The 27,882-nt window shown below is 42.1% G+C and overlaps 1 protein-coding gene across 1 annotated transcript; it reads left to right on the top strand.

The window, feature by feature from the left end:
* The first annotated feature begins 5,810 nt into the window (after positions 1–5,810).
* Positions 5,811–9,855, top strand: zfp64 (zinc finger protein 64 homolog (mouse)). Its single transcript, XM_029722700.1, has 6 exons — positions 5,811–6,072; positions 6,373–6,534; positions 6,728–6,871; positions 7,146–7,208; positions 7,354–7,605; positions 7,871–9,855. The coding sequence occupies exons 1-6, from the start codon at positions 6,051–6,053 to the stop codon at positions 9,412–9,414; spliced, it is 2,187 nt and encodes a 728-aa protein (XP_029578560.1). The 5' UTR covers positions 5,811–6,050; the 3' UTR covers positions 9,415–9,855.
* The last annotated feature ends 18,027 nt before the right edge of the window (positions 9,856–27,882 follow it).

Below are 27,882 nucleotides of genomic sequence, written 5' to 3'. Positions count from 1 at the left end.
GGGCTACGGAGGTTATCCAGCCAGGACGGGTTGTGCCAGCCATAAACTCCAGACCTCCAGTGCGCCTCCACGGCCCAGTATACCCTGTGCCTGTTCTGCACATCTGGCCTCCAGCGATGTTCCCTAGTCCAGAACTCCCAGCGATGTTCCCTAGTCCGGTGAGACCTATTCCAGCTCCACGACAGAAGCCTCCAGTGATGATCTATGGTCCGAAGCCTGTAGAGATGATCCATGGCACGAAGCCTCCAGAGATAATCCATGGGCCGGAGCCTGTAGGGATGATCCATGGCAAGAAGCCTCCAGTGATGATCCATGGCCCGGAGCCTCCAGTGATGATCCATGGCACAAAGCCTCCAGTGACGATCCATGGCGCGGAACCTGTAGTGACGATCCATGGCGCGGAGCCTCCAGCGACGGTCCCAGGTCCGGAGCCTCCAGCGACGCTCCCCGGTCCGGAGCCTCCAGTGACACCAACCGGTCCGGAGCCTCCAGCGACGCTCCCCGGTCCGAAACTTCCTGAGGCGGCCTGCAGCCCGGAACCTCCTGAGGCGGCCTGCAGCCCGGAACCTCCTGAGGCGGCCTGCAGCCCGGAACCTCCTGAGGCGGCCTGCAGCCCGAAACATCCTGAGGCGGCCTGCAGCCCGGAACCTCCAGCAATGATCTACAGTCCGGTTCTTTCGACGACGATCCACGGTCAGGTGGTACTAAAGAAGAAGGATCAGTGGGTGGAGCGGGGGTTATGTCCCGAACCGGAGCCGACTCCTCTGCTGGAGGTTAAGGTTATGTGGACTGCATTTGAGCCGCCATAAACAGGAGTTTCCCACCCTACCCTCCCTTTTGTTTTTGTTTGTCTTTGTTTAGGAGCATTCGGAGTCTGCACCTTTGGGGGGGTTACTGTCATGTCCTGACCATAGTAAGAGGTTATTTTCTATGGTAGAGTAGGTCAGGGCATGACAGGGGGTGTTTTGTGTTTTTCTATGTTTTGTATATCTATGTTTATGTTCTAGTTTTTCTATTTCTATGTTGTTTTTTTTGGGATGATCTCCAATTGGAGGCAGCTGGTCCTCGTTGTCTCTAATTGGAGATCATATTTAAGTAGGGTTTTTTTCTTCCTGGGTTTTGTGGGTTATTATATTTTGAGTAGTGTTTGTTTCTCTCTGCGTCACGGTTTGTTGTTTTGTCATTTCAGTTATTTATGTATTGCAAAGTTTCACGGATTTAATAAAATGTGGAACTACAACCACGCTGCACTTTGGTCTGCTCCTTTTGACAGCCGTGACACCTACACAACACAACACTAAACAATACATTAATTGCACTATACTGGTGACAAACAGCGCCCACAAACTGTTAGGGCCTACATAAAGCTGTCCCAACAGCAAAGCTTTCTTTTCTGCACCATGGAGTGAATCTTTACCACCGCTATACCTGGCTATCAGCGGAGACCCGTCTGTCAGCAAAACAATTAGTTCAGCCTCATTTAGTTCAGTTCAGCAGTTAGTTCAGCCTTTTTTAAACATAGCTGATATGGCTGACTTGCTTAAACAAATGTGGCATAAGGGAACGATGAGCGGATAAGAGGCAATCCGTCATTTTGATTAAGACATTAATTAGCGAGCTAAGACGGACGTAATCAATAACTATTTGTTCAGCACATTTGAAATATACATTTACAGAATTCAGAACATGGACCACTCTTACAGTATTCTCCAAGTACACCAAGTCAGAACTGTAGGATAATGAAAGGGGGAATATAAGCAGACAATTAAAGCGCTTATTATATTTGATAATGACATTTCTCGAAAACAGGCTCTAGGCTACATGTGCACCACCAAGTCAGAACAGTAGGCTAAGTTATAAGTTGGAAAGGGATGAAATTATTAGGGTGAAGCACATGGGCTACTAACAGCTTACTACACCATATACACTTGGTATTACTTTCATAGCTACACTATACATATCTCACTGGCGTATTACATAATTTATGCAGCAACATTCAATACATTTTTGGGCTCACCTTGTTGTGCCATAATCACTTGAATAGGAAGGTGGTGCGGCAGTCCATCTTGTGGGCAAATTTTGTGGTACTCATATTTTGTCTGGCATTCTCTGGATTTATGGTGCTTTCAAGACAACTGGGAATTCTGAAAAAAACAAGGTCAAATCATGACGTCAGTGATCTTCAGGCCGAAGCTTTAGAAAGAGGCCCGAGTTCCCGACTTGGAATTCTGAGTTGGATGACTGTTCAAAATGTATTTTCCCAGTCGGAGCTCGTATTCTTCAGAGTTCCCAGTTGTCTTGAACTCGGCAGAAGTCATACTTGATTGACAGCATTGCCAATGTATTCAACTTTTTCTGGCCCATGGTGTTGCATGTGATTGTTTATCCTTTTAAGCTTGGAAAAGGGACCCTTAAACCCAGACTTGGACCACAAATCGACTCCATTGAATAGCAGGCTAGTGATTGCTATGCAACACTTGCAGTTAGCCACTGATTCCTTCCAAACCACTCATTGTTGAATTTGCGATTTCCAAATTGTTGTGTAATGTTTATGTCCAATGGCCGATGAGCACCAATACCTTTTATCTATAATTTCTCTTCATATGACAAGAATTGAAAAGAATTTGCCAGTAGATTGTCGACTTGATTCATGATGACGACTGCTTGTCTAGCTTGCTAGCTAAGATTTTGAAAGTATGCCGTTGACATGATCAGTCCAATCAAAGCTACGGTAGATACAAAGTAAATTGACGTCATTTTATCTGTAGCCAATGACCTTGAGCCTTCTTGGATGGGCGCTTCTAATGTAAATCTATGGCCACAGATCCCCATAGATTTTGCGGTGATGTAGTGTCCCCATGAGTGACAGAACACTGAGCCAATCACGGTGCAACTAGAGAACATTACCAACCCGTACGCTCTGTATTTTCCGCTGACTGCCCCACCACCACAGAAAGCACAGCGCTAGTCTGAAACACCTACATACTCAAGAAAGCAAAAAAGAGACCATGTTTTTATACTGCTTTATTAACTCAATTATATTTTTTGTACATGGTTTGCAAACTGATATGTGACACATAGTAATGCCAAAATAACATGCAAAACAGGCAACAACAACAAAACAACAAGCTAAACAGGTGGGGCTCATAACAGGTGGGGTTCTGCATGACGGGTCGGCACTGAACCTTTCACTCATTAGCCTACCTAGTACGGCGCTCGGATTTTGAGTCAATCTCGCTTTGTACCATGTGGGTCGCATCAGCCAGGTTTGGTTCAAACTGCTACTACCATCCATAATAGTCAACAACATATGACTGAAAGACATATCACACAAACACTGCTGGGGAGAGAAGTGAAGATTAGGAACTTGTTGTTCAGAGGGAAGAAAAGTAAACAGGAGAGTCAAATCTTCAGAACCCTGGCCTTTGCTTACCCATCAGCTGTAGATCATGGCTTTTCGCTATCCACATCTGGGAAAACAAAATTGACCAATGAGAAAGATTCGATAACCCATACATGCAGTATTAATTAGATAACCCATACATGCATAAACCATTTTAGCAGCAGCAGTTGTTGCATACATAGCCTACACTTTACAGATACATGTCTTTTAGCAAAGATAAAAATGAAATAAATCCGTTTGAGCTCATTTCTACCAGCATGTCACCTGCACAACTAGAGGAGAAAAAAACTCTCGGTCACCTTTGCTCCACACACAAAGACACATACAAAACTCTCCCTCGCCGTCCATTTGGCAAATCTGACCATAACTCTATCCTCCTGATCCCTGCTCACACAGGAAGTACCAGTGACGCACTCAATACAGAAGTGGTCCGATGAAGCGGATGCTAAGCTACAGGACTGTTTCGCTAGCACAGACTGGAATATGTTCTACTCCAACACCATCATTAAGTTTGCATATAACACACGATGGTGGTGGGCCTGATCACCGACGACGAGACAGCTCACAGGGAGGAGGTCAGAGACCTGGCAGTGTGGTGGTTCCAGGAGAACAACCTCTCCTTCAGTGTCAGCAAGACCAAGGAGCTGAACGTGGACTACGAAGGTCAAAAGCCACGTGTCCTCCGAAACACAACCCTGCCAAGCCGCACTGCTTCTTGACACACTGCTCACTTAACACGGAAGCCAGCCGCACCAATGTGTCGGAGGAAACACTGTACAGCTGGCGACCGAAGTTAGCGTGCATGCGCCCATCCGCCACAAGGAGTCACTAGAGTGCAATGGGACAAGGACATCCCAGCCGGCCAAACCATCCCCTAACCCGGACGATGCTTGGACAATTGTGTGCCACCTCATGGGTCTCCTGGTCGCGGCTGGCTGCGACACAGCCCGGGATCGAACCTGGATCTGTAGTGACATCTCTAGCACTGCGATGCAATGCCTTAGACCGATGTGCCACTAGGGAGGCCAGGTGATGTTTGAGAAGATTTTTTTTTTAAATTATGATTAGAATATAAAAATAATATTATAAAAAATATTATTTGGGGTTAAAATAACACAGGCAACTCATTGGTTTCTACAACTAGATAGAAAGTATGTATAAATTATAATGGCCATATATCTTCAAATAACTGCCCTTTTTCTGGCCCACAAATTGATTTTGACAAACCCATAAAATGTGTGGTCCTTAAATTTCTAAATCCCGATGTGGCCCTATCTCAAAAAAGTTTGCCCACCCCTGATCTAAGCCTAGGCCCTAGGCGGTAAATAAACAACATGTAGTAAATGTAAAGTTACCGTTTTGATCACTCACCTGTCAAAAAGAACACCATCTGCAGATTAACAGAGAGGAATAGGCTGACATTTCACATTAAGATCCTGCTTATTCCTCTCTTTGGATTTGTGGATACATTTCATAATTTTTTTAAATGTTTGTTTATGTCAACCGCGTGTATTCAACGGTGAGTGAGATGCTGCGTTAGCCTCTCGAATTTCAACTGGTACAACTACAATATAATGTGTTTTTTTCTCAAAGTTGCCAGGATGTCACATGCATCACACTTATATTTATTTATTTAATTTTTTATTTCACCTTTATTTAACCAGGTAGGCAAGTTGAGAACAAGTTCTCATTTACAATTGCGACCTGGCCAAGATAAAGCAAAGCAGTTCGACAACATACAAAAACACAGAGTTACACATGGAGTAAAACAACATACAATCAATGATGCAGTAGAAAAAAATAAGACTATATACAATGTGAGCAAATGATGTGAGATAAGGGAGGTAAAGGCAAAAAAATGCCATGGTGGCAAAGTAAATAAAGTATGGCAAGAAAAACACTGGAATGGTAGATTTGTAGTTTGAAGAAAGTTAAAAGTTAAAATATAAATAATATGGTGCAAAGGAGCAAAATAAATAAAATAAATAAATACAGTAGGGGAAGAGGTAGTAATTTGGGCTAAATTAAAGAATTTATATCAGTACACTCGTAACAACCTAAGCATTATGAAACTTCTATCAAATAAGTTGTATCAAAATAGCAATACATTTTTTATCTTGACTAAATTCGACACTCATTGTCCCCATACAAAAACTCATAAATAGCTTAATAATTCATTTTGGGAGCTAAACCCTCTCGCTTCACCTCTTCCTCTCTGACATTTGTTTGTTTGGATCCTATTTTTGTTTGGATTTTTTTTTACAAAGCAATTCAAAGATTTTGGATTTCATTAGAATAAGGCCCTTGGTTACGAGTCAAGTATGTGGCGGATGCTGGGAACTGAGACCTCCGAGTCATTAGATGGCAGTAATGCGCTCAAATGAAAATGAAAAATAAATTCCCCTGGAGGAAAAGTGTGTACTGCCGAAAAGTGAAGGGAGCCTGTCGTAAAATGGTTGCAACAATGTTGCCAGTAGAGAGTTCAGAGCTAAAAGTCAGTAGATAATAAACTTTTGCTATTTCAAAGGCGCTTGTTGTATTGTATACTTATGTTGAATGGATTCGTTTCGAGGCGCCCGTCCCAAGTCGGTAGCCTACGTTAGGGGAGCCCTAAACTGAATTGATATCCAGCTATATTAGCGTTAAAATGGCATCATTCAACGGAGGGGGTAAGAACTCATAACAAATGTTCAAAACAAAGTCCACTTGGTAGTCAAATTATTCATTTAAATATTTGTGCTACAAAAAAAGGTCCAATGCCTTTAGTATCATTTAGCAGTCTGTTGTTAGCAATTATATGAAAATATGGCTAGCTATGTTTACAAGTTGCAAAGTAGGCCTACATTCAAATAGTCCCTACTCAAAGGTAGGATTAGTCTTGGTATTGCAGGGTAGGCTATGGTTGTCAATAATCATCATGGTCTTGAATAAAAGCTGGGTTTTATCCCATTTTTCCCCCTCATCAACAGGAGGGAACCATGTACTTGTGGAAGTGAGCCCAGATATCCACATCTGTGGCTTCTGTAAGCAGCAGTACAATAACTTTGAGGTCTTTCTGGCCCACAAGCAAAATGGCTGTCATATACCCTCCTCTAACATATCAGCATCTAACTCCGCACCCACTCTTACAGGTAAGACCATAAGATGTCTCTCCCTACACGATCTTGTTTGAACATGCTACCCCAGACTCCTTTTATTATACTGTTGGAACAATGAATAGTCTATATGTTTTCAAGTTTTAAAAAAACAGTCCTTTGTTATTTGGTAACTCAGTTGTCTGGAAATGTATCCTTTACAGTCAGAATATCCTCCCTTTGCCCCCAGATTCCAGCACAGAGTTTTTTGAGGAAGCCTACCAGACGTGTGTTATGAGAGGTGTCAAAAAGATCCTGACCAAAGCCCCAAAAACACCTTCCAAAAAAATAAAACCTGCCCTGACTTCAAAGAGACGCAGCTGCTGTTTCTCAGGTTGGTAGCTCACTCCCTCTTTCCTCGTTTATTACTCTTCTGACACATTGCTTCCATACTGCTGCTAGGGAGGAAGCACATTATCTGCTGGTCAGTTGCAACCAATTAGTTATTTTCTGGGTCACAATTACTTTTTTTTGATAGCTGACTTTTACACAACTTAATTCTACAGTGAAGTGGCCTTGAAATGTGGTTCAAACAACACTATTATATTCAGGCTGCATGAATCAATCAATTTTCTAATCAAATGCATAATTTATTCCTTTGCCCCTAGGTTGCTCATTCAAGACACAGTACGGTCAAAAAGACATGGAGCGGCATCTCAAAACTCATACTGGTATGTAACAATACCAGTATTATTAGATCATAATTCAAATTGTATTTACGCTCATCCTAGTATGTATTGCAGTCGTGACATAAATGTATCCTCCAATCCACCTGTGTGTGTGTGTGCTTGTGTATATGTGCGTGTCTGTGTCCAGGTGAGAAGCCATTTGAATGTGAGCTGTGCCAAAAGCGGTTCAGCCGGAGGGACAAGCTGAACATGCACCTCCGATCCCACACGGGGGAGAAGCCTCACAAGTGCAAGTACTGTTCCTACGCTGCGGCCGACAGCAGCAGTCTGAAGAAACACCTCCGTATCCACTATGACGAGAGGCCCTTCAAGTGCCAGATCTGCCCCTACGCCAGCCGCAACTCCAGCCAGCTCACCGTACACCTCCGCTCACACACTGGTGGGTCTGCTTTCCCTTCACTACTTGGGTTGATTAGTACACTGAAGCATGGAATTGGTGTTCACAAGTTATAAGTCTGGTTCTGATATCTGGTTATTAAATGGTCTACATTGTTTCCCATTCATTTGGGATTAAAATATGGGACATGGACTCATTTCGGTATAAGACCACTTTTAACTTCTGAATAGTCTGACAAACGTACGTTTCGAGTCAAGTTTTTGTTGTTGTTGGGTGTTCTATAAAGATATATAATCCTCTACTTTAGGGGATGCACCTTTCCAGTGCACTCAGTGTGAAGCAAAGTTCAAGATCAACTCTGACCTGAAGAGGCACATCCGCATCCACTCGGGTGAGAAGCCTTATAAGTGTGACTTCTGTGAGTACCGCTGTGCCATGAAGGGCAACCTGAAATCCCACGTCCAGATAAAACACGGCACGTCCAACTCTTTTCCCTGCCCTGACTGTGACTTCCAGTGCACCAATAAGACAGCCCTGCGGCAGCACTCGCGAGAGCACCAGCCCACTCAACCCATCCAGTGCTCCAAGTGCATCTACTCCTGCTCTAGCAAGGGGGCGCTCAAGGTCCATGAGCGGATCCACTCTGAAGAGCGACCCTTCAAATGTGACTTCTGCAGTTTCGCCACCAAGCAGCGCAGCAACCTGGTCATCCACAAGAAGAAGTGCCATGCGGACAAACCTGAGAAGGGTGCAGGTGTTGGTGGGAAAGGAGGCAAAGCCAGTGTCGGTAACGGAGAGGACCCTGCCAAGCCTGTGAGCTCCCGGTATCGGGCCAAGCTGGATGCGACGCGGGCCTTCCGCTGTGACCTGTGCGAGGCGTCGTTTGTGAGGGAGGACTCTCTGCGCAGCCACAGGAAGCAGCACCGGGAATCAGGCTCTGAGCAGACTCTTTCCTTGACGCTACAGCCCATTACCTCCCAGCCCAGTAGTGTGACTGTGAGCCCTTTACCCAGGCAGGACAGCCACACCACCCAGCTCCCCCTCCACCATGTCCCCCTAGCTCCCCTGGCCCCCTACAGCAGTGCCCAGCTTAAGATCATAGTATCCCACCCTTTGGGTCAGGAGGGCTCCTTCCATCCCCTGCAGGCTGGGGTGGGTGTGGACATTGGGCAGCACCCGCATCACACCAAGGGTTCCTCCGCCGTCCTCCTGAGCCCAGAGAACCAGGACATGGTGGTCAACTCCATGATCCAGCAGGTCAACCTGAGCCTCACGCCCATGCAGCATATAGGAGGTCCAACAGAGGGCGCTGGTCTGGAGCCTGGGACGGTCCTGCTGACACACCTCTCCTCAGAGGACAGCAGTAACCCTCTGCATCAGGCCCTACTGCAGACAGCCATTACCTCCCAGGTCTCTTCAGCAGCTCACAGCACACAGGCCTTCATCACCACCTGCTCAGACCTGGAGGGCTTTAACGCTCTTATCCAGGAGGGGGGCACCGAGGTTACTGTGGTGACGGAGGGCGGGAACCACGGTAACCTAGTCACCACAGCCACCTCCATGTTCCCACCCCCGGACATGATGTGTAGCGAAGGTGGCCCTTCAGAAGACTTGGCCAAGCAGGCACATATAACAGTGGTGCATGGGGTTGGGGACAATAGCATTACCACCTGTGAGGACAGTAGTCTCATTGTCCCTAGCATCAGTTTAGGCAGCCAGGGAATGGTCATCCACAGCTTGCCTCTGGTGGTGACTGCCCAGAACCAGCCTGTTCTAGAACAACTCTCAGTCTCTACACAGAACCTCTATTCAGTGTCAGACACACACAACATGGACAGCCTCCAAGACTGACTAGACCATCATTACTGAAGGTCTGCAACAGGTCAAATAGATATTTATAACAAATGATTAGATGGCAGCTAATGTTCCGTTACAGAGTGATGACTCATGTCATGCTTAGATGAATTTAGTTGTTAATCATAATTTCAGGCTTGAATGAAGTATGTTTGGTACAACCTAGTCAAAATCGGATTATTTTAATCTTTGACATGTTTCCCAATCATGAACTTTTCAATTCCGATGAACACGAAGGCCATGCATTGCTTTAAGTGTCATGAAACTGGGCATTTCAGAAAAACAAATTAAAACAATATCTGCTTGTGTTTCTGTGCTACTTTTCTATTATTTTGAAATGATAATTGAAATGTATTGTACTTGGTGTATGTTCCTGCTTTACCAACCTGTCGTTGACCATGAAATAGTATTAATACATTAAAGTTAAAAATGATAACTTACATCAAAAAACCTAGACAGTTATAGACAGAAAATACCTTCTATGCTTTCCAGTTACCTATTATTTATGTCAATAGATGTTCCTAGTGTCCACAAGCTATTTGCTTAACGTTCTTAGTATCTTTACGGAATTGCAGCCTTTCATGGCTTTGGCAAAGAGTCATGGTAAACATGTACATTTCAATTTGGTATTGGTACAATGCTGTGTCGATTCACCTGATAAAGAATGATCTATGTGCCTCAATTTCCGAATGAGGTCTTCCTCCTGTATGTTATATTGCAGGTTTGATTCATCATTGAAAATATGTCAAGGTATTTATGTTTTCAAAGCACAAACTACTATCTACAATAGTCAATAGACATTTGATTGAATGCCTCTTCTGCTTGTTGTTTGCTATTATCCTCCTGGAGCCAGTTTGACATTCAGCCTTCAGGTCCTTAGTGTTAGTAGGGAAGTGAAGGCTGCACTTGAAAAGGGCTGCATCCCATACGGCACCGTATTCCCAATGTAGTGCACTACTTTTGACCAGGGACCATAGGGCTCAGGTCAAAAGTACTGCACCCTATAGGGGACAGGGTGCCATTTGGGACGTTACCAAGGAGTCGCTCTGGCACAGTTGACCATTGATTTTTATTTCAGCACTAATGGCTTTAGAAGCTCAGCTGTGACCCCTCTGCTGTCTCTGGCTGTGGATGGACACAATCTGAGCAAATCATTAGCTGGCTGATGCTCCGACTGCTCTTCCAACGAGGATGAGATCTTAAGAGTCATGGGATATGTGGAATGTCACTTTGATTCTGTAGAATGGAAATAATTGTACCTTTTTGAAGGATCTAGAGATCGATAGAGGGTGGATGTAGTATCTGTGAAGTCCCAGTATTTGTGGAACGTACTGTGGTTATTTATTGAGATCTATATGATTTCTCATGTAAACAGAACATTTTTTACAGTTGTATGTATGCTTATTTTAACCATTCTATATTCAGACATCTCGTCATTTCAGTGAAGCCTGGGTGTCCGAGGCTACCAGACATAACGCTCCAGCATCTCTAGCGCTCTGGTGTAATGTCCCTAGATTGCCTTTGGGGGTCAGTAAGTATCCAACATTAAAATCATCCTTCTGAACTATTGATCTGAACCAATGCCTCTTTTTTTTCTATAAACATTTGTCTATTTTCATCCCTGTAAATGTTTGAACTCATTAGGTATTATACAAAATGGAGTTTGTATTATGACTATATGAGTGATAATCAGACAGCAACATTATAATGCACCCTAGTGTGTATCTTTTTTCCTTTTTATAATGTGGGGTTAATTATTTCATTTAAGAGATTTTTACGTGGTGTTTTATTACTAGAGTCCATTGGTTGAAGCCATAATTGCTGAGGCCTTGTAAAATTCCATTATGCATTAGGGTGACTGGCTGCTATGTGGGAAAAGTGTTTTAAAACTAAAGTTGTTCTCTTATGCATCTCTTTGATCTATTATCAGGCAGAGAGCAGAGACTTCCAGGGTTCCAATCCCAAGCACCCTTGAGGAGGGCCTGCTTCCCCCGAACACATTCTACATGCGACGTCATAGGAGGTGGGCTAAGTGCTCTCTCTCCCAGCTTTTTTATATATGTAAATCCTTGTGTAATTAATCAAAGTTTGACACAGCCATTTGATGAGTTACTTGAAATGGCTAATATAAAAAGCATCCACACATGCATTTATACATCCACAAACCTATTTACGGTGTGTACGTGCGTGCGTGTAAGTAAAACCATGTCCATTCACAAATCTATACAATCTTACATTTCTGTTTTGAATAAAGGTGTGTTTTGTGAGGCTTTGTTAAAAAGATATAGCAGGAAGTGTAAATGGATATCTTGATACTGTATGGCACTTCTGAGTTCCTTCCTTCCTGTGTTTGAGATGTCAGGCCTTTGAATGGGGTCATAAATGTCTCCAGGAAAAGCTATTTCCACTCACAGCTGCTTAAAGAAGTCGTATTTTGTGATGCATTCCTTCTGGACATGAACTAAGACAGAGAAGGCCAAGTGATGGAGAGAATGGATGATGTGAAATACTGGGGAGTCTTCCCTCTGTAACATAGAACAGTAGTATCTGACCCCTTTTAATAGTGTGAAAATGTCAAAAGGTCCAATATTATAAAACTTAATGAATATTCTGCTCTTATGGTTCACTCCTGTCAGTAATATGGTGATACATATTTAGGAGAGTGTGGACGAGAACATTGGAGTTCTTTTAAAAAAGGGTTTGGATTTCTTTCTTGGTTCCTTTTTACATCTGTTTTTAAAGCTATAAAGTCCCGTCATGTTCCACTATCTAAATACCTTACCCTTTTTTTGTGTGCAAATGTTTTGACCTTTGAATCGTTTGCACACAATTTGCTGTACCATTAGTAAAAGGCATTGAATTCCCTTAATGCAATTAACTGATCAGTTCAGAGTTGATATGGATTTGTTTTCCAATGCTAGCATCTTTTTCTCCTGACACTATTGACATTTTAAGTGAGTTTAGATTTTTTCACAACATGGGAGGCTTTTATCTTGCTCCTCATTCAATACAATATGTGTTTGAAATACAAAATATAGACGTATTTGATTAGACATTCCATTTGACAAGTGGACAATGTGCTTAGTGGTACAAGTTAATTGTCTTTTTGGATGCATTGCAATTATTTGTCAAAGTATGAAGGCCATTGAATTTGTGACATCTTATTTCAGATTTCAACTCGTTTGAAAGTCCTGACAACCAACATGCAGAAAGACTACAGGTAGGGATGACAACCGCTATATTCCAGACCTTTCAGGGTCTTATCACTTGAATTGGGATTGTTATCGGATACATTTTGTTTTAGTAACAGTGAGGGTTAGTAGGCTGCCATTTGTTCCTCTTTAACAATAGAAATACATGGTGATTGATCATGTTGCTCTATTCAGCTCTCAGACCACCCTGTCACATTTCAGATATTGGAATTATGAGCGGCGACAAAACAATGGGATAGCCGCTCACTTTACAGCTGTTCATGTTTTTAGGTCTGATGTCTTTACAAAACAACTCCGGTGTTTGATTCAGTCAATTCATTTAGTAAAAAGTAGCATATCGAAAATATTGATATCTATAACTTATTCCATATTCTTACTCATGAAGTAAAGATATAGCCTACCCACAACACTAACTTCTAAAAATAGGCCTGGGGGTAGTGTAAATTCATTCAAAACGTTAGTATTTGTGGTGTTGTTTTTGTCTTATACTGGGCTGTCAGGAAGCATTACATTGACAGGCTATTTTGCTGTTGTTTCTTTAAGAATGAAAGCAGTGTTTAAAAATAAGTCCTCGGGGACTGGAAAATAAGTATGATTTTTAGCCAATGGGGAGGTCCGGAGTGTTGCTGGCCAAAGCCCATAAAAATCCTTTAAAGGACAAAGGAATGCTACAGTATCTCCTGCTCTTAAACACTCAGCAATATAATTTGCTGTGACTTGCGGTCTAGATATACCATTTTGAAATTACCTATGATGAATGTGATGATGTTGCAGATAGCCCAGCTGTGAACGTAAAAACCTATTGTGATTAGGTGTTTCTATGTAAAGGCCATTGTTTTACCAAAAAAAGGCATGTTTGCATGTTCTAATCTTTTAAAAGTTTTTCTTTAGCTTGCTGTATTTCCTCAGTTTCTATATCAATTGGCTATTGGTTACTGTCGCCTGCAATCAATTGTTATTCTCTCGTCAGACATACTATTTGTGTGGTTTTCTGCTTTGTTTTGTGCTCATTTTTGCATTGTCAGCAGGTTGCTTTGTGTTTTCGGTATGCACTTTCAGTTAGATTTGGAGGGACAGTCAATCACAGTTTTGTCTGGTTAGATCATTGCTTTCAATGTCACTGTCCAATCCACTGAACTCTCACATATGCAACAACACTGATGAAGAATGGGCATATGGCTGGTGGTATAACAATACTGAAGAAATAGTTGAAAAGGTACTATGATCCTTCAAACTTATATTGTCAATATTCTCACAGTAAAACCTATTGCATATCCAAACGAATGAACATTTACCATTTTAAAGATGCCTTTGCTTTGGACAGATGGCCATGAGCAAGCGCAATATTTTCTTTGCTCATGCATGCATTATCCTAAAAAAAAAAAAAACATGATGGAAATCTTCACAGATATAGACCATTGTCTCCTGGCAGTTTAGGGCTCCTACTCTTTGCTATGTCTGTGTTTGTTTTAAAGGCTGCGTTTGCTTTATCTGGTTTAAATGCACAATCACACAGCAGAAAGTGGACCCAGTATAACGACTTGCTATAATAATGTTATAATTACATGGGTAATGATAGCTTATAGCAAGTGTTAAAATCCACATTATTTGTATCATAAGACACTTGCTATAATAATGTTATAATTACATGGGTAATGATAGCTTATAGCAAGTGTTAAAATCCACATTATTTGTATCATAAGACACTTAAGGCTGCTGTGAGGTGTTTCATAAATACACTAAGGCTTTATTTGTGTGCCTACAGTATAAGTGTTAATACGTCTTATACTATCAGTAATCCGCAGCAATACCATGATTGAATGAATATTGAAATGTGATTGCTCTTCTCTTATGATGCATATTTACTGAGCACCGTCCTTAATGGGTCGACAGGAAGAATCTCTTTTGTTCTCCGTTTTAGGAGAAACACCATTAAAGTCCATGGCCTGCATGCATGGGTAGCATTAGGCCCCTTTTGAAACCTTTTCATCCTTTTAATTTCTATAGACCCTCTGTTCAGGGGGGGGGTGAGAAAGGACAAGAGCCATGCCTTTTTAAAAATGTTCAAATATTTTATTTTATATTGCACTGTTGTTTTCATCTGAAGATGAGCCAAATGTGAGTCTCTCTGTCCTCATGTCTCATTCTGCCCCTGAACAAGGCAATTAACCCACTGTTCCTAGGCCATCATTGAAAATAAGAATTTGTTCTTAACTGACTTGCCTAGTTAAATAAAGGTAAAATAGAAAAATATATATTTAAAGATTCTATGTATTGACCCCTTCTCATTTCTCCTCCCCTCATTATTTTATGGCCAACTGGGTGCTATGCTTCTGCATTGAACACTTTATTTCTGAGACCCAGGAAATGGTCTTGTTGTCTTTTTGATGTAGAATGCTGTTAGTCACAGTTGGTTGAGTGAACAAGGAAATGCAATGGTCAGATGAGGGCCTGAAAGAGATTAGGGTATTGTATTTGAGAATTGTATTGTGTTGAAGAGTTATAGTATCAAGAATCGGTCTCGCCTTTTTTAAATTATATTCAATGTTCAGCAACCCAACCCCAATGATATGTCATATTTATATTTACCATTTGAACTCATAAGTTCATGAACTTTAGTTGATCTATGATCAGTCACCTAAGGACAAAGCTAATGTTTGCGGTGACATCCTAAATGCCCGTGGAGACAACAACGGTTTATGGATAATCAGCTCGGTGTATAGAAGCGCAGAGTGGACAGAGAGACATGTCTGAAACCTCCAGCCTGTGTCATGGAAAGTTCAGAAGGAACTCAACTCACACCTTGACCAAACACACACTGCTCAGAATGAGGAAAGAACTGTCCTGGTCTGGGGATCAAATTACTGTACTTGTGGTGGACTGGACAGTGACCACTCATGTGCATGTTTGAGTTTAGTTCTTGTTTATATGGACCTTGTCCTGAGTTAAACCACACATCATCTAGTCTGAAGACTGTTTGCTACCAATTCCTTTGGGATTTGGTTGATGTTGTGTAGTTTTGAGAGGGTAGTTCAGTATCAAAGAATAATCTTGTTGGCTCTCTGAACCCAAAGAGCTGATCAGTCAGGCTGTGTTTTCCTCACAGAAGAAAGAAGCTTTGTTTTTATAGGCTGGACTGTGTTGAGGACTGCTGATGGACGTCTGCTTTATTAGCATATGTGATCCCACCCCCAACGGAATCTGTTGGTGGTCTGATTTAAGTTTTGTCAATATAATCTTAAAGGGTCCACCAATTCAGCATTGCACTTACACACCTATCACACATATTAATGATGGTAAAGATTGCCAAAACAAAAATTGGCTGCTGCTAATGATAATAAGATAATCATTATTATAATATTATGACTATTATAATAATCCTAACAGTCATATTGTTAACACATTCTTAAATATAATAAACAAGCAATATACTGTATATATGAATATTGTAACTTCATTCTATAACCATTGGCTCTAGTTCCCCTGGAGCTCATTGGTGTGGAAATTCTTTAGAAGAAGAGTCATTCTCAGGTCGTTTCACATTGATCCCACCCATGCACACATTGCTGGCCCAAAAGATTATCATTAGCATATCTTCCTTTGTTACGCTAATAACATTAAATGGGGCTTTTCAAAGTTCAGTAGTGGTCTGTCTACCATCAATGTGGAATTTTCCACTTTTTTTTCCAATGTCATTTGTTAACTTCACATCAAAGTTTATTGGTCACGTGCATACAGCACAGTGAAATGCTTACTCTCCTCAACATTGCCGTACTAGTCAATCATTTTAATGTGTTCTTTAACATAACTTAGTGTTACCAATTAATATTTTTTTTAAACTATGATAACCTTGATGAATGATTCAAACTATAATAAATACGTGTTTCATTAATTGTAAACATGTGTAAACATTTGTTGGCATTACAATGTATATGCATTTATAACTTTTATAATTTGATATTTCTAATAATCAATTGACCTTTGGACTGTATAAATGATTAAATACATATGAAATTTTATCCTGAGTGTTCAAATCACTGTTGGATTGCCATCTGTCACCAGAGCTCTAGGGTGTTTCCTGTTAGCACCATTTAATAGAAGATGCTTAAATTAGCATATGTTGGGCGTACCACTTTTTAAAAGCTCTGAAAGACTGATAAAGATCAAATGCAGAACTTTGGAGACCTCCTTCGACAGATATCTTCTATTAAAGTGGCCGTTGTAACCCGACCCCAATTGGGGAATGCACTCAATCATGTCTATTGTTTCTGGTTACATACAGTTCCTTTTTGTTAGATAAGTTTGCTCTGGCCACAGAGAGATAACAACAATGCAGATGAAATACCTAGCTCGGAACCCAGATTAATGTAAAATCAAATCACATTTTATTTGTCACATGCCCCGAATACAACAGGTGTAGACCTTACTGGGAAATGCTTACTTACAAGCCCTTAACCAACAATGCAGTTTTAAGAAAATAGAGTTAAGAAAATAGTTACTAAAGAAATTAAAGTTTTAAAAAAGTAAAAAAAAAAAAAAATAACACAACAATAATGAGGGTACTGGTAACAAGTCAATGTACGGGTTAGTCGAGGTAATTTGTACATGTAGGTAGGGGTAAAGTAACTATGCATAGATAATAAACAGGGTAGCAGCAGTGTAAAAAACAAAATCTGCTGGGCAGTTTCAGTCCTATAGGCATGTGGTAATTTCAGTCAAACCAAAGTTTATTGGTCTGGTAAGTCATTTGCAAAAATAAATAAAGTAACCTAACAGATGTCAAATGTATAAACATCTAATAGATTTGCAAATACAAGGTGGTGAAGTAATAGACTTAAATATTCATTAATACCTTTTCAAAATAATCTCTGAGAATCATGTCTCTTGTTTTATTGCTGTACCTGTGGATTTTCCGGTTCTAACCGATTGTTTCCAAAATGCCTGCAGCTTTTATTAGATGGGAGATGTGTTGATTGCATTTCTACTTTCCACTTCCTCCCACAGAAACTCCCATATTTAGACTATTAGTCAGTACTTAATGAGGTCAACCAGAGCTGTGAATCAAGAAACCCAGTTAGATGGGGGGTAGCTTTAGAATGGCCAGCGTAAATATTATGGCACCAGGGCTGTGGCTCAGGAGATTAAAAATCCAGTTGATTAACTCTTTGCTTAAGTTAAAAGACAGGAAGTTGGAAGATTTGTCACCAGCAGGTAGGTTTATCTCTTTGGGGAAAGGGAAGGGGGGGGGGGGTTCTGCACAACTCAGGAATGGGGAAAAGGTTGGGAGGGTTTGGTTTATTGTTGCTCTAAATCTGTCAGTTCAGTTTCTTTTGGGATGATACAACTAAATAAAACCAATGCATTTACAGAAGATAGACATCATTGGGTTTGCATTTTGCATCTGATAAAAAAAATCTTAATCAGGGTTGTAGACATTAAAGTCACTATAGTTTAGGATTCCACCATAGTACAGTTCCAGCATATCAACCATATCCACATCTAAAACAGTCCATTGAGTTGACTGAACCTTTCATCAGTGCTGGGAGGAGGCTGACATATCCATCTATGTATGGTTCTGAAGGGGACTAATCCTGGACAACTGTGCCCCTCTGGCACCATATCCGTTGAACTGATGGCCGGCTGATACAATGGATCGCCTCCTTTGTCCCTGAAACTGTTTTAATTAGCCCCTCAGCGGGGGTGAAGTCACTACATAGGATGGTAGGACTGGCTCAATGGGACTGGAGAAATCACAGGACCATCATAATACACGCCGAGGAGTTGACGTATGCCGCTTCTAGGATTCTAGAAGATATTTGATTCTACTGACAACTGTTGATATAAAAATATATTTCTAAATACATTTGATTGATGATTTTGGGGGAGAAATCATCACAAATCAGATAATGAGCACTGGATGAAAATTAGTTTCCTTGAGCAAAGTATATTTTTTGTTCACTTCTGCTACTTGGTATACAATATAAGCAGGCACAAGTACATACACCAAACATACTTCCAAACAGTATAGCATGCTATGGCATGGATGTAAGCAATGTTATTCAATCTCCTTACAGCGTGTCTCTAACACCAACAGTGGTGCTGTTGCAAAGCAATTGAACCTAAAGACTGCCAAATCCTTTGTGGACCTCAGCCTATAGGGAAATATAATTGAGTAATTAATAGACAGTCTTTCCATCACAGTAGATGCCTGTAGTGTGTTTCTTTAGAAGTCATAACTTGACAGAAAGGCCATCTGTCAACTGGAACACAGCCCACCTGGCTTTGAAACCTGTTCAACCTCCAAACACATTCCTCTCCGCCAAACATAAAAATACTACAGTATAATACACTTTTTACACTCAAATACATTTCAGTAATATTAAACCGACTAAACATTTAGAATCCATTTAGTATACTCATCCAGCTGAGATGATTCCGTGATGCAGTGTATCAGCCAGCTGTCAGTGTGTCGGCAGTGTGTGTGGCCACTCTAAGGCCGTGTGTGAGACGAGCGGCGGCTGTGGCTTGTCACTCCAGTAGCCCAGGGGTCCTCTCTCTGGACAGAAGAGGTCTTCCTCTCCTGAGGGCCTCCAAGGCGAATGCCAAAGACCACTTGGACCTCCCACCAGTCCCCACACAAACCCTGCCTTCAACAGCAACTCAAGAGGTAGCCACCAACACAGAGAATAGTGAGGAGCTGGACAGAGGAGGCAGACTCAATGCTACAGGACTGTTTTGAGAATACTGATTGGAATATGTTCAACGATTCATCCACCCAGGACTCATCCATCAACATTGAGGAATATACATCGTCAGTCATAGGCTTCAATAGGAAATGTGTTCAGGATGTTGACCCACAATAACAATCCGGACATACCCCAACCAAAAACCCTGGCTGAACGGAGAAATCCGTACCATGCCGAGAGCCCGTACTGCAGCATTCAATGTCAGCAGAATGAACCCGGTGACACGTACAAGGCAAGCAGGTACGAGCTCCGCAAATACATTAGTTCAAAAAGACGATACAAACTCAAACTTGAATCAGTGTTCGACAAACAACTCAGACACGTGATGCATGTGACAAGGACTACAGGCTATCATGGACTACAAAAGCAAATCCAGCTGTGTGGTGCCCACTGAAACCTCCCTCCCAGACGAGCTTAACACATTCTGTGCTCGCTTTGAGGCAGACGATACCGAACCATCCAGGAAGGATCTCAATGCTCTGGATGACCAGGTGCTTTCGCTCTCTTAGGGTGATGTGAGAAACTCTCAAAAGGGTGAATACTCACAATACCGCCAGCCCAGACCACATATCTGACCGCATCCTAAGGGTGTGCACTGTCCAGCTGGCAGGCGTCTTCTTGGACATCTTCAACCTGTTCCTGTCCCAAGACTGTAGTCCCCGCTTGCTTCAAGGAGACCACCATCATCCCAGTGCCCAAGAAAACCAAGGTGACATGCCCAAATGACTATCGCCCATTCACGCTCACCCCTGTAATCATGTGCTTCGAGATACTAGTCACGGCCCACATCAAGGCCAGCATGCCAGGCATGTACCGCTCCAACAGTTCCAATGTCATTTCCATCGCTATTCACACGGCCGTAACACATCTGAATAAGAGGAACACCTATGTGAGAATACTGTTCATTGACTAAAGTTCAGCATTCAACACTATTGTTCCCTCCAAGCTCATCACTAAGCTCAGAGCCAAGGGTCTGGTCACTACTCTCTGCAACTGGATCCTGGACTTCCTGACGGGCAGACCACAGGCTGTGAGGATTCGCAACCACCTTCACCACACTGACTCTTAACACAGGGGCCCCCCACTGACTCTTAACACAGGGGTGTGTCCTCAGCCTTCTGCTGTACTCCCTGTTCACCCATGACTGTGTGGCTTTGCACGACACCAACTCCATCATCAAGTTCGCTGACAACACAGCAGTTGTGGGCCTGATGACTAACAACGACGAGTCAGCCTATAGGGAGGAGGTAAGTGAACTGGCATTGTGGTGCCAGGACAACAACCTCTCCCTCAATGTCAGCAAAACAAAGGAGTTCATTGTTGACTTCAGAAAGCAGAGGAGGGAAAACACCCCGATCCACATCAATGGGACTGCAGTAGAGAGGGTCAGCAGTTTTACGTTCCTCGGAGTCCACATCACCGAGGACTTGACATGGACCGACACCACCACTCTTGTCAAGAGGGCGCAACAGTGCCTCTACTGCCTAAGGCGGCTGACGAAATTTGGCATGCCACCCCGAGTCCTCTCCAAATACTACCACTGCACCATCGAGAGTGTCCTGACCGGTTGCATCATGGCCTGGTATGGTAATTGCTCCGTCCACGACCACAAGGCCCTTCAGTGGGTGGTGAAGACGGCCCAGTGGTCCCACCCATCCAGGACGTCAACTTGAAACGGTGCCTGAGGAAGTCCCACAACATCATCAATGACCTAACACACACCCCAGCAACAAGCTGTTCACTCACTTACCGTCAAGCAGACGGTATCGGAGCATGAGGTCTGATAGAAACTGTCTCTGAGCTTGTTGGTATCTACAAGCTATCAGACTGCTGAACACTTGAACTGGACTGACCACCTGCTCTGATTCTCCGCACCATAGCACACATGCACACACCCACACAGACACCCACACAGCACCCATACACACACATTCATGCTTCAGACACAAACCACAATTTCTGCTACCAGACTCTTTACTATTGCTAATACTGCACAATTGAAACACTTGCCCCCAATCTCCCCTTTCTCTGATACATATAAATTATACCTTCCTGTATTATACTTATGCTCAAGTGTTAATTCTATTCTACCGAGCCATTGACTTTATGTTCGTATTCTTATCTTTTATTATTTCTTATTGTTGAATTGTCAAGAAGGAACCTGCAAGTAAGCATTTAGTTGGGCGGTGTATACCATGTGTATCCTGTACATATGGCTAATAAAACTTGAAACTTGAAATTACACATTCAATTCAGAAAATGATTTGTCCAATAACCCATATATTGTATATCTTACTGTGGATAAACCATACCATGAAGAGAGAAGAACAGTTTGGCCTTTTTATGTTAATGTCCCCCCCCCCCTTAGCTGCTTGGAGGAGGGGTGGTGCAGACAGATCTAAATCCCTTTGAACTAAGTGGCCAGAGAGGAGTAAGGGCAATTATTCCACCATGATGCATTCCTTTTCAGAAGAGGATTCCATTACTGTGCAACATGTGGAATGCAAGCTGTTTCATAGGCATTCAAGGCATGCCACACAACCTAGCTAGCCAACTCCCCTCTTTTATTGCCCAAAAAGTCAAAAGATGTGAGTGGGATAAGAGCGATTTATGCACAACAAGAATGAGACAATATAACGTTTGATAAATAAAGCAAATAACCCAAAGGAATCATTGGTCGGCATGGGCATACAACTCCACTTGAAACACATAAGTCATTAATTTCCGTTCACATATTGTATATTCGTGCCTCTCAAACCATGTTTTGATTGTGTTTAGCATATCGTTAGATGTGTATTTTTGCAGCAGGTCTATGATCACTTATCATTAATGCTCTTCCTTGATGTTTTCTGTTGACTTTTTTGTCATCCAATTGTTGTTGTTAGCCTACTCCCAGCTTCCATAAACAAAAGTCTAATGATGAAAAAATCCAGCTGTGTTACTTTGTGAATATAGAAACCTACAATTAAGAAAGATTAATAATGGTGTGCACTGATGAAGCCCCTCCCTAGCCAAACAGAGCTCCCCGAGGCAAAGTCCTGTGAGAAAATTGTGTTTGTTTGTTTTCCCCCTTCATAGTCATGCTGATTGTGAGAAACAGGAGATGTAAAATAATCTGCTTTTTTTTCATCACTTTGCATCATCAATTCATTTACAAAGGAACCCGAGTGAGAATGTTTAAAGATAAAGCTGATTTATTTTACAGATGTGTATTTCCAGTCAATTTTTTTTTAACATTCTCTTTAAAAAGTGTACATTTAAAAGAATATAGTAGAGTATAAAGTTATTTTAATGCATACATTTGTCATTTGCTGGTTAGGACATGTCTCATGTCCTTGTGTATAGCTTGTTACCTCATTTCTACCACACAGAAATCATTTATTGCATGATTTGCTAGATTGTGTAGATGTATGTAGACACATTGATGTGTTAAGAGGAAATTACAAAATAACACATTTATAAGATGAGACACTTGAGTCTTGTGTAACCTCTATTCCACCTGTAGCTTATGCTATACTTTCTTCTTAAGAGGTCCGGCTCCTCAATGGTGTTCAATGAAGCTCATTGTTTCAACAATTCTCTCACCGTTTCCCCCAAAAACGGGACACTTCTTACCCACCATGTATCATTCACTGTCACCTTTTTAGGAAGAGAGTGGAGCATGGAGAAAGGACTTTATCACCTCTTCTAAGAGCCAGGCAACAATAAGCACAAGATTTCCTACTGAACAGGGCTAAGCGGTTGTGAGCTGGAAAACGCATGCCTTCCAACACATACTTCCAACAGCGTTATGGGGCTGTTGCGCATTTGTTTTAACTTTTTTGAACGCTTGTGGAGTAGAACCAAACACATTCTCATGTTTGAAAGGCAACCCAGAATTTTTTTTTTGACAAGATGGTGAGGGCATAAAGATGAATGTTGGCGCTACCTTGGAGCTACATGATGTCTCATCTACTCTAGCTCTGTCTGTTGAACTATTTTAATTGGACATTTAAAATTGGGATTTTGAATGTAAAGTGCTCGCAAAAACTTCACAGGACAGTGTCGGTATTGTGTAGGTCAGCAGAAGTACTGACAACTATAGGGAGCAGCCACCAAAATGAGTGGTTCAGTGATAAGTACTAATCCTTGTCTTTCATCCTGGTCCATCAGACCAGACAGGTCAGGGTTAATGACAGGCTGGCGTTGCGTCTTTAATGTACTATGTGTTGATGTAAAATTGCCTCTGAAAACATAAAGCCTTCATATGAGTGAAACTCATATGTTCTTAGTAGTAAAATAGCAAGAACCATGGTTATCCAGACAAACCACTGTGATTTTGCATACATGGGCCCTGACCGATGGTTGTGCCGCATTGTTTTGTCCTGTACACCCTCATGAATAAAGATTTGTTCTTAAAAGGGGTACAAACACTTTTCACTGTGTTAATACCCTATAAGATACGTCCTTTGTACCTAATTGTACCCTAGTTTACCTTAGGGGACAGGATAGTACAGGTACAGAAGGGTACCTTTGGAAAAATGTACAAATTTGCCTGTTTAGGGAACCACCACAGTGACAAAGCCATTTTGTTCCATTTAAGTGCCAAACATCTACCTCTTAAAAGGTTTCTAGGTGTTGTTTTAACACTGTAGGGTGTAAAGGCTTACACTGTGTGTACAAAACATTAGGAACACCTTCCTAATATTGAGTTGCACCCCCTTTTGCCCTCAGAACAGCCTCAATTTGTCGGGGCATGGACTCTACAAGGTGTCGAAAGCGTCCCACTGGGATGCTGGCCCATGTTGACTCCAGTGCTTCCCACAGTTGGCTGCATGGCTTTTGGGTGGTGGACCCTTGTTGGTACACACCGGAAACTGTTGAGCATGAGAAACCCAGCAACGTTGAAGTTGTTGACAGACTCAAACCGAGGTGCATGGCACCTACAACCGTACCCTGTTCAAAAGGCACTTAAATCTTTTGTCTTGCCCATTCCCCCTCAATGGCACACACACAATCCATGTCTCAGTTGTCTCAAAGCTTAAAAATTCTTCTTTAACCAGTCTCCTCCCCTTCATATACACTGATTTAAAGTGGATTTAACAAGTGACAACAATAAGGGATCATAGCTTTCACTTGGAGTCACATGGTCTGTCTCTGTCATTGAAATGTTTTGTACATTCAGTATATTTGCATATTTCCCAGGGTGCCTTTCAAGTGGTGGGAGTAGGCGGCACATCTGCCACGCTGATCCTTTGCACTGGGGCCCCTCAGTGGTGTGTACTTCGTCCCCTCCTGTATTCCCTGTTCACCTACGACTGCGTGGCCAAACACGGCTCCGACACCATCATTAAGTTTGCTGACGACACAGCAGTGGTAGGCCTGATCACCGGCAACGATGAGACGGCTTATAGGGAGGAGGTCAGGGAACTGGCAGTGTGGTGCCAGGACAACAGCCTCTCCCTCAATGTGAACAAGACAAGGGAGCTGGTCGTGGGCTACAGGAAAATGCAGGGCGAACAGGCCCCCATTAACATCGATGGGGCTGTGGTGGAGTGGGTCGAGAGTTTCAAGTTCCTTGGTGTCCACATCACCAACGAAATATCACAGTCCAGACATACCAAGACAGTTATAAAGAGGGCACGATAAAAACCTTTTCCCCCTCAGGAGACTGAAAAGATTTGGCATGGGTCCCTAGATCCTCAAAAGGTTCTACAGCTGCACCATCGAGAGCATCCTGACCGGTTGCATCACGGCCTGGTATGGTAACTGCTCGGCCTCTGACCGTAAGGCGCTACAGAGGGTAGTGCGAACGGCCCAGTACATCACTGGGGCCAAGCTTCCTGCCATCCAGGACCTATACAGTAGGCGGTGTCAGAGGAAAGCCCATAAAATTGTCAGAGACTCCAGTCCCCCAAGTTATAGACTTTCTCTGCTACCGCACGGCAAGCGGTACTGGAGCACCAAGTCTAGGACCAAAAGGCTCCTCAACAGCTTCTACCCCCAAGCCATTAGACTGCTGAACAATTAATTAAATCGCCACCTGACAATTTACATTCACCCCCCTCCCTTTTGTACACGGCTGCTACTCACTGTTTATTATCTATGCATAGTCACTTCACCCCCACCTACATGTACAAATTACCTCAACTAACCTGTACCAGTGCCCCCTGTATATAGCCTCGTTATTGTTATTCCTATTGTGTTACTTTTATTTTAGTCTACTTGGTAAATATTTTCTTAACTCTTCTTCAACTGCACTGTTGGTTAAGGGCTTGTAAGTAAGCATTTCACAGAAAAGTCTACACTTGTTGTATTCAGCGCATGTGACAAATAGTTTGATTTGAAGTAAATTGAAGAGTTACCAGTACCACCTATGACTGTGTTTGCTGACAGAGACATGGTTGTTGCATTCAATGGCTTTTAGTCCAGTAGCCTTCACCAAGTGAGTGCCTATTTTATCATTGAAATTAAAAAGTCTTTATGACAATACATTAAATATATCATAAGGCTATACTTTGACAGCCTAGTTTTACCCTAATACAGTGGTCTGAAACTCCAGGTTCGCAGGCCACATCTGGCAGGTCACATTATGCTGGCATGCAAAGTTAGATGTAAATTCTATTTGAATCCAGGCAGAGTTAAGATATCAAAAAATCAGAACTTTTAATCACCCGCAACCTGCATTTACTATGACTGCCAAGGTAGGAAAAATTGAGACTACCTAAACCATCTAAATGGGAACAAACATATCTGTAACGAGTCCAATATGTCCATCTACTAACAGATTGGATTAGTTTAGAAAAATTTATTATTTATCATTGTGTAGCATAAGATCAATCAATCAATGTGCATATTAAAACACACTGCAACAAAGTTAATAAAAAATGTTAAAAAAAATAGACCTGCCATAGGGCATCCTCAAAAATACGATAATGATGGGCATAGTGTGTGAGGATTATACCTTCTTGTATTCAAAATATTGGGTACTAAAATGTGCAATTTATACTAGATTATCCACACACTAGATTATACAACAGTGCCATGTGCGCACCTCTGAACTGAAGATACATTGTGTATTTTCATATTTTTGTACCCCTTGGGAACAATACTGCACCCTAACCATACTATTTCTTAGAGTGTAGCCTGGCACACATTTATTCCTCTATGCTTACATAGGTAGAAAATATTAATCTCAAACAAAAAGTTTAAATATATATGTGTATATTTGTTCTGGAAGGGATACAGACGCTTGTCACTGTAGTAATACCCTATAAGGTATCTTATACTCAACTAAAATATAAACGCAACAGGCAACAATTTCAAAGATTTTACTGAGTTACATTTCATAAAAGGAAATCAGTCAATTTAAATAAATTCACAAGGCCCTAAGCTATAGATTTCGCGTGACTGGGAATACAGATATGCATCTGTTGGTCACAGATACCAAATGGTGTCACCACCATTTGCCTCTCCTTTGCATAGAGTTGATCAGGCTGTTGATTGTGGCCTGTGGAATGTTGTCCCACTCTTCAATGGCTGTGCGAAGTTGCTGGTATTGACAAGTACTGGAACACGCTGTCGTACCCATCAACCCAGAGCATCCCAAACATGCTCAATGGGTGACATGTTCGTTGTCCGTAGCTTATATCTGCCCATACCATAACTCTACCACCACCATGGGACACTCTGTTCACAATGTTGAAATAAGCAAACCACTCGCCCACACGACACAATACATGCTGTCTGCCATCTGCCCGGTACAGCTGAAACCGGGATTCATCCGTGAAGAGCAAACATCTCCAGTGTGTCAGTGGCCATCAAAGGTGAGCATTTGCCCACTGAAGTTGGTTACGACGCCTAACTGCAGTCAGGTCAAGACCCTGGTGAGGACGACGAGCACGCAGATGAGACGGTTTCTGACATTTTGTGCAGAAATTCTAAACGGGCAACCCACAGTTACATCAGCTGTCCAGGTGGCTAGTCTCAGACGATCCCGCAGGTGAAGAAGCCGGATGTTGTGGTCCAGGACTGGCATGGTAACACGTGGTCTGCGATTGTGGGCCATTTGGACGTACTGCAAATTCTTTAAAACGACGTTGTAGGCGGCTTATGGTGGAGAAATTAAAATTAAATTATCTGGCAACAGCGCTGGGGCACATTCCTGCAGTCAGCATGCCAATTGCACGCTCACTCAACTTGATGTGGCATTGTGTGACAAAACTGCACATTTTAGAGTGGCCTTTTGTTGTCATGTGTGATGGTCATTCTGTTTAATCAGCTTCTTGATATGCCAAACCTGTCAGGTGGATGGATTATCTTGGCAAAGAAGAAATGCTCACTAACAGGGATGTAAACAAATGGTGCACACAATTTTAGAAAAATAAGCTTTCAGTGAATTTGTTTTGTTTCAGCTCATGAAATGAAACACTTTACATGTTGCTTTTACATTTTTGATCTGTGTATATACACACATTCAGTGCCAGCTTACTAGGTACACCACTCTGTTCACGAAAATGGTTTGCTTC

The sequence above is a fragment of the Salmo trutta genome, chromosome 30, assembly GCF_901001165.1.
Source record: "Salmo trutta chromosome 30, fSalTru1.1, whole genome shotgun sequence".
Classification (NCBI taxonomy): Eukaryota; Metazoa; Chordata; class Actinopteri; order Salmoniformes; family Salmonidae; genus Salmo; species Salmo trutta.
The sequence above is the reverse complement of the archived record's forward strand: the minus strand, read 5'-3'. Positions and strand labels throughout refer to the sequence as shown.